The 11,212-nt window shown below is 43.8% G+C and overlaps 1 protein-coding gene across 1 annotated transcript in view; it reads left to right on the forward strand.

Moving 5' to 3' along the window:
- The window catches only part of LOC148479706 (uncharacterized), a 55,411-nt gene extending 45,477 nt beyond the window's left edge, over positions 1 to 9,934 (forward strand). The window contains exons 2-6 of the mRNA XM_088454413.1: positions 1,052 to 1,244; positions 3,598 to 3,676; positions 3,796 to 3,893; positions 4,049 to 4,622; positions 7,317 to 9,934. Coding sequence (XP_088310539.1) covers positions 3,643 to 3,676; positions 3,796 to 3,893; positions 4,049 to 4,622; positions 7,317 to 8,629 — 2,019 coding nt within the window. The 5' untranslated portion in view covers positions 1,052 to 1,244; positions 3,598 to 3,642 and the 3' untranslated portion in view covers positions 8,630 to 9,934. The remainder of the gene's footprint in view (positions 1 to 1,051; positions 1,245 to 3,597; positions 3,677 to 3,795; positions 3,894 to 4,048; positions 4,623 to 7,316) is intronic.
- Positions 9,935 to 11,212: the final 1,278 nt, after the last annotated feature.

Below are 11,212 nucleotides of genomic sequence, written 5' to 3' on the forward strand. Positions count from 1 at the left end.
TACAGGGGGAGAAGCCTGTGGTGTACTGTTATTATTGTTATACAGGGGAAGCAGCCTGTGTTGTCCTGTTATTATTATTATTATACAGGGGGAGCAGCCTGTGGTGTCCTGTTATTATTATTATACAGAGGGAGCAGCCTGTGGTGTCCTGTTATTATATTATACAGAGGGAGCAGCCTGTGGTGTCCTGTTATTATTATTATACAGGGGGAGGAGCCTGTGGTGTCCTGGTATTGTTATACAGAGGGAGCAGCCTGTGGTGTCCTGTTATTATTATTATACAGACGGAGAAACCTGTGGTGTCCTGTTATTATTATACAGTGGGAGCAGCCTGTGGTGTCCTGTTATTATTATTATTATTATTATTATTATTATTATTATATAAGGGGAGCAGCCTGTGGTGTTCTGTTATTATTATACAGGGGGAGCAGCCTGTGGTGTCCTGTTATTATTATTATACAGGGGGAGCAGCCTGTGGTGTCCTGTTATTATTATTATACAGGGGGAGCTGCCTGTGGTGTCCTGTTATTGTTATACAGGGGGAGCAGCCTGTGGTGTCCTCTTATTATTATTATTATACAGGAGGAGCAGCCTGTGGTGTCCTGTTATTATTATACTGTGGGAGCAGCCTGTGGTGTCCTGTTATTATTATACAGAGTGAGCAGCCTGTGGTGTCCTGTTATTATTCTACAGCGGAAGTAGCCTGCGGTGTCCTGTTGTTATTATTATACAGTGGGAGCAGCCTGTGTTGTTTTGATATTATTATTATACAGTGGGAGAAGCCTGTGGTGTCCTGTTATTATTATTATACAGGGGAGCAGTCTGTGGTGTACTGTTGTTATTATTATTGCTAGACAGGGGGAGCAACCTGTGGTGTCTTATTTTTATTTTACAGGGGAGAGGACTTTAGTGTCCTGTTATTATTAATATTAAAAGACAGTACGTCGCAGTAACATTACCTATCTATAGTATTAATACAGGGACATGACTGGGGAGATGAGGGGGATCTGGGAGTGCATACAGTGATATTTGGTGTCTCCCCCAATACTAGGGATTACACAGTAGTGAAGAAAACATCTGGTGAATGTGAGACACCCAGCAGCCGTCCCTGTGTGTCAGGAGGACTGAGTAGGACCCAGAGCCCCATCACGGTGCCTCCACCTCACTCACTGATATTTGAGAGACACAAATACTATAAGATCTTGTTACTCACCAACAAGATCATTCAGCTGCTGACTTGAGAGGTGACTGCTGATAATGGGACATTATAAAGTAACACCAGGGGATGTGTCTGGGTGATGGCTGGAGAGGTGACTGCTGGGAATGGGGCATTATACAGTAACACCAGGGGATGTGTCTGGGTGATGACTGGAGAGGTGACTGCTGGGAATGGGACATTATACAGTAACACCAGGGGAGGTGTCTGGGTGATGACTGGAGAGGTGACTCCTGGGAATGGTACATTATACAGTAACACTGGGGGATGTGTCTGGGTAATGACTGGAGAGGTGACTGGTGGGAATGGGACATTATAGAGTAACACCAGGGGATGTGTCTGGGTGATGACTGGAGAGGTGACTGCTGGGAATGGGACATTATACAGTAACACCAGGGGATGTGTCTGGGTGATGACCGGAGAGGTGACTGCTGGGAATGGGACATTATACAGTAACACCAGGGGATGTCTGGATGATGACCGGGGAGGTGACTGCTGGGAATGGGACATTATACAGTAACACCAGAGGATGTGTCTGGGTGATGACCGGAGAGGTGACTGCTGGGAATGGGACATTATACAGTAACACCAGGGGATGTGTCTGGGTGATGACCGGAGAGGTGACTGCTGGGAATGGGACATTATACAGTAACACCAGGGGATGTGTCTGGGTGATGACCGGAGAGGTGTCTGCTGGGAATGGGACATTATACAGTAACACCAGGGGATGTGTCTGGGTGATGACCGGAGAGGTGACTGCTGGGAATAGGACATTATACAGTAACACCAGGGGATGTGTCTGGGTGATGACTGGGGAGGTGACTGCTGGGAATGGGATATTATATGTAGTAACACCAGGGGATGTGTCTGGGTGATGCCTGGAGAGGTGACTGCTGGGAATGGGACATTATACAGTAACACCAGGGGATGTGTCTGGGTGATGACTGGAGAGGTGACTGCTGGGAATGGGACATTATACAGTAACACCAGGGGATGTATCTGGATGGTGACTGCTGGGAATGGGACATTATATATAGTAACACCAGGGGATGTGTCTGGGTGATGCCTGGAGAGGTGACTGCTGGGAATGGGACATTATACAGTAACACCAGGGGATGTGTCTGGATGATGACTGGAGAGGTGACTGCTGGGAATGTGACATTATACAGTAACACCGGGGGATGTGTCTGGGTGATGACCGGAGAGGTGACTGCTGGGAATGGGACATTATACAGTAACACCAGGGGATGTGTCTGGGTGATGACCGGAGAGGTGACTGCTGGGAATGGGACATTATACAGTAACACCAGGGGATGTGTCTGGGTGATGACCGGAGAGGTGACTGCTGGGAATAGGACATTATACAGTAACACCAGGGGATGTGTCTGGGTGATGACTGGGGAGGTGACTGCTGGGAATGGGATATTATATGTAGTAACACCAGGGGATGTGTCTGGGTGATGCCTGGAGAGGTGACTGCTGGGAATGGGACATTATACAGTAACACCAGGGGATGTGTCTGGGTGATGACTGGAGAGGTGACTGCTGGGAATGGGACATTATACAGTAACACCAGGGGATGTATCTGGATGGTGACTGCTGGGAATGGGACATTATATATAGTAACACCAGGGGATGTGTCTGGGTGATGCCTGGAGAGGTGACTGCTGGGAATGGGACATTATACAGTAACACCAGGGGATGTGTCTGGATGATGACTGGAGAGGTGACTGCTGGGAATGTGACATTATACAGTAACACCGGGGGATGTGTCTGGGTGATGACTGGAGAGGTGACTGCTGGGAATGTGACATTATACAGTAACACCAGGGGATGTGTCTGGGTGATGACTGGAGAGGTGACTGCTGGGAATGGGACATTATATATAGTAACACCAGGGGATGTGTCTGGGTGATGACTTGAGAGGTGACTGCTGGGAATGGGCCTTTATACAGTAACACCGGGGGATGTGTCTGGGTGATGAGTTGAGAGGTGACTGCTGGGAATGGGACATTATACAGAAACACCAGGGGATGCGTCTGGGTGATGACTGGAGAAGTGACTGCTGGGAAGGGGACATTATACAGTAACACCAGGGGATGTGTCTGGGTGATGACTGGAGAGGTGACTGCTGGGAAGGGGACATTATACAGTAACACCAGGGGATGTGTCTGGGTGATGACTGGAGAGGTGACTGCTGGGAAGGGGACATTATACAGTAACACCAGGGGATGTGTCTGGGTGATGACTGGAGAGGTGACTGCTGGGAATGGGACATTATACAGTAACACCAGGGGATGTGTCTGGGTGATGACTGTATCATTGTGTGTGTCAGGTTCCTATACAGGTGTCAGGATGTCACTGTCTATGTCTCCATGCAGGAGGGGGAGTATATAGAGGAACACAGGAGTCTGTACAAGGACGTGATGATGGAGAATCACCGGACCCTCACATCACTGCGTAAGAGGAGACTGTCATTTATTTTATAGGGGAGAGCAGGTATGGGGACCCCCTATATACATATATCACCTGATAATCACATATATACAATGTACTCAGTCACTGTGTGTCTCCTACAGATGGACTCTGTAACAGAAATACCCCAGAGAGATGTCCCCGTCCTCTTTATTCCCAGGATTATACAGAGGAGAATCACAGGATCCCACAGGAGGATCAGGTAGGTGGGATTTAGGGTCTCATCCAATATACCAAATTGACTGTCACTATATGATGTATAGAGAAGGTGTGTGTATCTTATACACTGTTATTATACTGTCATCTCTAGCTGTGAAAACTGATTCATTTATTGTTATTTTTCTGTTGATTATATAGGGTGATTACCTTATGGATATAAAGGCAGAAGATATAGAGGGATGTGAAGACACATATGTGACTGATATAAAGGCAGAAGATATAGAGGGAGAAAAAGAGATGTATGTGACTGATATAAAGGCAGAAGATATAGAGGGAGAAGAAGAGACGTATGTGACTGATATAAAGGAAGAAGATATAGAAGGAGAAGAAGAGACGTATGTGACTGATATGAAGGCAGAAGATATAGAAGGAGAAGAAGAGACGTATGTGACTGATATAAAGGCAGAAGATATAAAGGGAGAAGAGACGTATGTGACTGATATAAAGGGAGAAGAAGAGACGTATGTGACTGATATAAAGGCAGAAGATATAAAGGGAGAAGAAGAGACGTATGTGACTGATATAAAGGCAGAAGATATAAAGGGAGAAGAAGAGACGTATGTGACTGATATAAAGGCAGAAGATATAGAGGGTGGAGAAGAGACATATGTGACTGATATAAAGGCAGAAGATATAGAGGGAGAAGAAGAGACGTATGTGAGGGGTGATCAGCAGTGTAATGTGAAGGAAATCCCTAGAGATATCAGCTCAAGTGAGTGAAATACATTTATTACTGAAAAGAATGAAATAATCTCATTGCTCAGTCGCTACAACAATCTCTTATCTTACACCCTTCTCTGTCAGTACAAACTAATGAGGGAAATGTTTCTGCACAGTGGGGAGTCTGGATACATTAGCCTCTATTTGACTCCTGCTCTCCCCCTTACATCGTGTCACTATGTGTTACCAGCCCAGAGATCTGACCAGTCTCCTCCCCACACTCTCTGGTGTATCTCATACATCAGGAGCCATCAGCCCCTATTATACTCCTGCTCTCCCCCTCACATCATGTCACTGTGTGTTACCAGCCCAGCGATCTGACCAGTCTCCTCCCAATACTCTCTGGTGTATCTCATACATCAGGAGCCATCAGCCCCTATTATACTCCTGCTCTCCTCCTCATATCATATCAGTTTGTGTTACCAGCCCAGAGACCTGACAATCTCCTCCCCACACTCTCTGGTGTATCTCATACATTAGGAGCCATCAGCCCCTATTATACTCCTGCTCTCCCCCTCACATCATGTCACTGTGTGTTACCAGCTCAGAGATCTGACCAGCCTCCTCCCCACACTCTCTGGTGTATCTCATACATCAGGAGCCATCATCCCCTATTATACTCCAGCTCTCCCCCCTCACATTATGTTACTGTGGCTGAGCCTGTGCAGTGTGTGAGGTCAGTGTGTGGCTGGGCAGTGACACTGCTTAATGTCTACTGTGAAGATACAGAGTTGCAGATCACCCAGGTATGATAGTAGGTGAACAGTTCCACTCAATAGTTCCCACAACAGATCTCCGGCAGAGTATCACCTCTTAGCCTAGGGTTTGTGACTGCACATCCAGCCCTCCTTATTCCCCCAAAATTGCTTCCGGCTGTTGGGGTGTTTGGCTTCTGTGTCTAGGATTTTAAGGCATAGGAATACAATACACATTTCCTGATTAAGCTTATTAAATTTTGCACAGATGGTCACCATGCTTGGCTTTTGAATACTCTCCTAATTCTTACCTAAGTTGCTTAAAGACACAACATAATTTCATATGTACAGCCCCAGCATAATCACCAGGTTATGAAGTTATCACAGAATACTGGGCTAAACACAGCCCTGACACAAATAACCAGGCGCTAAACCTACTAATCGAATAAATCTAATTAGATTAGTAATTGCCTAATTGTCAATATCTAATTGACAGCACGCCCACCACATCCGGGGGAATATGGGATAACCCCCCAAAAAACAAGGTCAAAGAAGGAAAAAATGTGAGGCGCTAAAAACCCTCTATATTCACTCTTGTGAAGTCTTCTCTTGATTGTTGACTTTGACACATATACACTTACCTCCTGGAGAGTGTTCTTGATTTGGCCAACTGTTGTGAAGAGGTTTTTCTTCACCAGGGAAATAATTTTTCTGTCATCCACCACAGTTGTTTTCCGTGGTCTTCCGGGTCTTTTGGTGTTGCTGAGCTCTCCGTGCGTTCTTTCTTTTTAAAAATGTTCCAAACAGTTGATTTGGCCCCACCTAATGTTTTTTGCTATCTCTCTGATGGGTTTGTTTTGATTTTTCAGCCTAATGATGGCTTGCTTCACTGATAGTGACAGCTCTTTGGATCTCATATTGAGAGTCGGCAGCAACTGATTCCAAATGAAAATGTCACACCTAGAATAAACTCCAGACCTTTTACCTGCTTAATTGATAATTAAATAACGAGGGAATAGCCCACACCTGTCCATGAAATAGCTTTTGAGTTGATATTCCCATTACTTTTGGCCCCTTAAAAAGTGGGAGGCGCATATAGAAACCGTTGTAATTCCTACACCGTTCACCTGATTTGGATGTAATTACCCTCAAATTAAATCTAAAAGTCTGCAGTTAAAGCACATCTTGTTTGTTTCACTTCAAAGACATTGTGGTAGTGAATAGAGGCCATAATATGAAAATTCTGTCAATGTCCCAATATTTATGCACCTGACTGTACATCTAAAAAACATAGCAAAAATTCGACCATATCTCACACAAAACTCTGCAAAAACTCTAATCCATGCACTCATTATTTCCCAAATTAACTATTGCAATAGTCTCCTTACTGGTCTTCCCAAAAACAGACTCTTGCCACTACAATCCATTATGAATGCAGCTGCGAGGCTGATCTTCCTTACCCTCCATAAGCTACCGGTCTTCTACCGTATTCAATATAAAATACTTACACTCACACATAAAGCTAACCAAACCACATGAACATACATCTCTTCACTCATTTCATAATATCTTCCAACCCAACCTCTCTGCTCAGCACAAGATCTGTATCTCTTATCCCCACACATTACTAGTTCCCATGCACGATTACAGGAATTTTTTCGGGCTGCACCCACCCTGTGGAATGCCCTCCCATGCACAATAAGATTTTCCACTATTCTCCAAACATTTAAGTGTTCACCTGAAAACTCCCCTCTTCAGACAAGCTTATCAAATTCCAGAAATGCTTGCATAATCTTCAAAGCTTCCCTATCTAACTCCCTTCTTACAGTATACACATAACCTCACATTTTCTATATATTGCTATATAAGAAATGTAAATAAATAAATTAGGTTGTACTAAGCACAGACCTATGGGAATAGGGGTGAGATAAATATTGATTAATGATGCCTTTACTGTGGGTTAGTAGGTTAACGTTTTTTTTTTCTACCAGTTGGACCTAATACAAGGAATACCTCGGAGGGGCATCTTGTTTGGTCTCCAGACCTTATATTAGAAGATGAGAACATCACACGAGGGTCTCCAGAAGAAAACCGCATTACCTTAAATATACATCCAGCTCTTCTTAGTGCAGATATATCACCTGATCCCTCTATTCTTGAGGATTGTTCTCCTGGTAACTCACATATTGTACATAATACAGATCATAGCGGTAATACAGTCACTTCCTCTTCTAAATGGGGGAAAAGTTTTACACCCAAACTTTCTCTTGTTACACATGAGAGAAGTCACACAAGTGAAAGGTCTTTTCCATGTCCTGAGTGTGGGAAATGTTTTACACAGAAATCAGCTCTTGTTACACATGTGAGAAGTCACACAGGTGAGAAACTATTTCCATGTTCTGAGTGTGGGAAAAGTTTCACATATAAATCAGCTCTTGTTAGACATGAGAGAAGTCACACAGGTGAGAAACCATTTCCATGTTCTGAGTGCGGGAAATGTTTTAAACATAAATCAAATCTTATTGAACATCAGAGTATTCACACAGGTGAGAAACCATTTCCATGTTCTGAGTGTGGAAAAAGTTTTACACAAAAATCATTTCTGGTTATACATCAGAGAAGACACACAGGTGAGAAACCATTTCCATGTTCTGAGTGTGGGAAATGTTTTACAAACCAATCATCTCTTGCTAGACATAAGAGAAGTCACACAGATAAGAAACCATTTCGATGTTCTGAATGTGGGAAAAGTTTTACACAGAAACAATATCTTGTTAGACACGAGAGAAGTCACACAGGTGAGAAGCCATTTTCATGCTCTGAATGTGAGAAATGTTTTAAACTGAAATCTCATGTTGTTGAACATCAGAGAAGTCACACAGGTGAGAATCAGTTCACGTGTTCTGAGTGTGGGAAATGTTATACACACAAATCAAATCTTATTCAGCATCAGAGAAATCACACAGGTGAGAAACCATTTCCATGTTCTGAGTGTGGGAAATGTTTTACACTGAAATCAGCTCTTGTTAAACATGTGAGAAGTCACACAACTGATAAACCATTTCCATGTTCTGAGTGTGGAAAATGTTTTACAAAGATATCACATCTTGTTGCACATAAGAGAAGTCACACAGGTGAGAAACCATTTCCATGTCCTGAGTGTGGGAAATGTTTTACACAGAAATCATCTCTTGTTACACATCAGAGAAGTCACACAGGTGAGAAACCATTTCCATGTTCTGAGTGTGGGAAATGTTTTATTCAGAAATCAGATTGTGTTAGACATCAGAGAAGTCACAGGTGAGAAGCTATTGAAATTGCAAACTTGCCAACTGAACAGCTCCCTAGGGAAAAAAGGATGGTCAAACTAATTGATTATTGAAAACGAAACTAAACATCGGTGGGTTCAGATTTTTCTTAACCATTATTTGGATGAGAAGTTTTTCCCAAGAAGTTTAAGGTACCAAAAAACTCCATCCTTTATGGATGATCCAGTTTTATTAGAAGAATAGATTAATATCCTTGACAAATGCTTCCATGAACTTATGCAAACCCTGATCAATTATAGACAAAAATTGGTCACAGAATCACAGGGTGAGATTGAAAAATCTCAAAAACCCTTGATCAATAAATTTATCTTCCTACATTCTAAGCAACAGTGGAAATAGTTAACAAAACGGTTCTTCTATTTTAACAAGAAAAAAATAATATTAATAATAAAAAATATCTGATAGATGAAACAGACTATAAAAATTAATGTATGTTCATACAATAAAAATACTACAAAAAAATATTAAGGGAGTGAACATTAACAATGTTGAATACTATCAATATCCCAATACTCCAGTCTTACATAGGAATACTTAACATAGAAAAAAAAGCAGATCATATGACACAACATCCAGGTTAGTGTCTCCAGCCCCCATTTAGAAAAAAATATCACAGAGGGACCATATAAGAGGTCCAAAACCAAAGGCTGTATGCTCAATAAGGAGCTAAACCCAAAGAGACATACAATCAGAATAGTTCCAGGATACTTCCTAAATAGTCCCCCCAGCCCTGCCACACAAGATTCAGACCATCCTAACAATGACCGATTTCAGATACAAAACAGATTTGTGGGTCCTGATGAAAGTACAACCTGTATAGAAATGCGTTGGTAACAGCAGTATATGTTCTCCTTTTTCAAACACTGACCATTATACCCAAGCATCCATCTCACTGGTCATTCAAGTGCCACACAGCAACTAATGTAACCGATTACAACGGTAGGCACCGGTTACTTTGTACCTACGAAAGGTTACTACTTCATACTGTTCCACACTAGATTAAACAGTCGGATGCCCGGAGAGAGCATTTTTAAATCCCAAAGTTCTTTCTGGCAATGCTATATTCCAATTGTGTCCTGTATTAGCCCTTTGTGGCATAACATCGGGCTCAACCGCAATCAGCCCTTATATATGGATAACAACTAAGACATAAAATATTCCATTTTTGTATTTTTTATATATTTATTTTTTACCTTCAGATGAAGATCTTCTAATATCATCGGTCTACAGGTCAATTGTATATATGTGCTTAGCCAGTATATTATCCGGGTTTTATGGAGTGTCAGTATATGTATGTTTTCTACTTCAGGGTCCATAGGGGGTCCACAGGGTTGACCTTGGGGTATAGGTTGGGAACCAAATCCGGGCACCACGCAGTTAAAGCTTTCAGCTCCCAGGATGCACTGGGTCCACTCTCCCTATAACCCCACCCCCAAGCCAGAGGCACCTCAGTTTCAGTTGGTGCCCGGCCGGATTCGGGTCACCGTTAGCGCAGGGGGAGCTGATTAGCAGCCCCTAAGCTTATTTTATTTTTTTAGGGACAAAGTTTTTTCCATGGACTTTGGACTCTTCAGAGCGGCAGCGTCGGACTGTCCATAGGACGTCTAAGCTGCCGCTCCGTCACCCCGCTGGCGCTGAGACGCCAGTACAGATCTGGGGATCTCAGCGGGACCCCAGAGTCTGTACTAGCCGGACTCTGCGGGCGCCCAGGACTGCTGCCGGATCCACGGGGAGCAGGTAAGGTCGCGGATCACCGCTTGCGGTGATCCGCGCATTTCAAATGCAGTCCTGTGCCTCCGGTCTCAGGGGACAGACCGGAGGCGCCGGCAGTGGCGGCGGGCCCCCCATACCCCGTGTGTCCACTAGACCACCAGGGACTTAATGATCGGTGCAGGGAGCCGGCGTCCCGGGGGTTAATAGCCGGCCAGGGGAGGCAGCCTTCCCTGTTACAGCGGCTCCTCCCCTCAGCTCAGCGCGCCTTTCAGTATCCATAGTCTGGCGTCGCTGAGCTGCTTCCTCCGCGGGCCACGCTTCTGAGGTCTCCAGCGGCCATTTTATCTCTGTGGTGCAGCAGAAATCTCTCAGGATGACAGTGAGCCCAGTCCCCCTGCGTACCTCACCATCAGGTCAGTGTACACAGCGCTGTAGCCTTCCCAGACACTGAATCTGGGTAAGTTGAATGCAGTGTAATAGTGCAGTATATTATATGACATGTTTATGTATATATGTATATATCTGCATGGTATGTGACTTATGCTAGTGCTGACTGTACTTTATTCTCTCACCTGTCAGTGTATATCTATCCCTTTTCTTTATCTGCCCTAATACAGCTGTACTTAGGGTGGTTCTGAGACCTCACATTTATATACTTGTTAATATTTGTGTGGTTTGTCACATACTGTTGCGTGCTGCACGTTGCCATATTTTAGATGGAACTGTGTGTTGCATACGCTGAAAATGGGTCCCTGCAGCTAATTTTTGGCATCAGTCAGGACCAGTATAGTGCTGCTTAATATTTCCGCCAAGAGGGTTGGTCAGATATGTCTGACCAGGAGATA

The sequence above is a fragment of the Taudactylus pleione genome, unplaced genomic scaffold (assembly GCF_031769625.1).
Source record: "Taudactylus pleione unplaced genomic scaffold, aTauple2 ptg000614l, whole genome shotgun sequence".
Classification (NCBI taxonomy): Eukaryota; Metazoa; Chordata; class Amphibia; order Anura; family Myobatrachidae; genus Taudactylus; species Taudactylus pleione.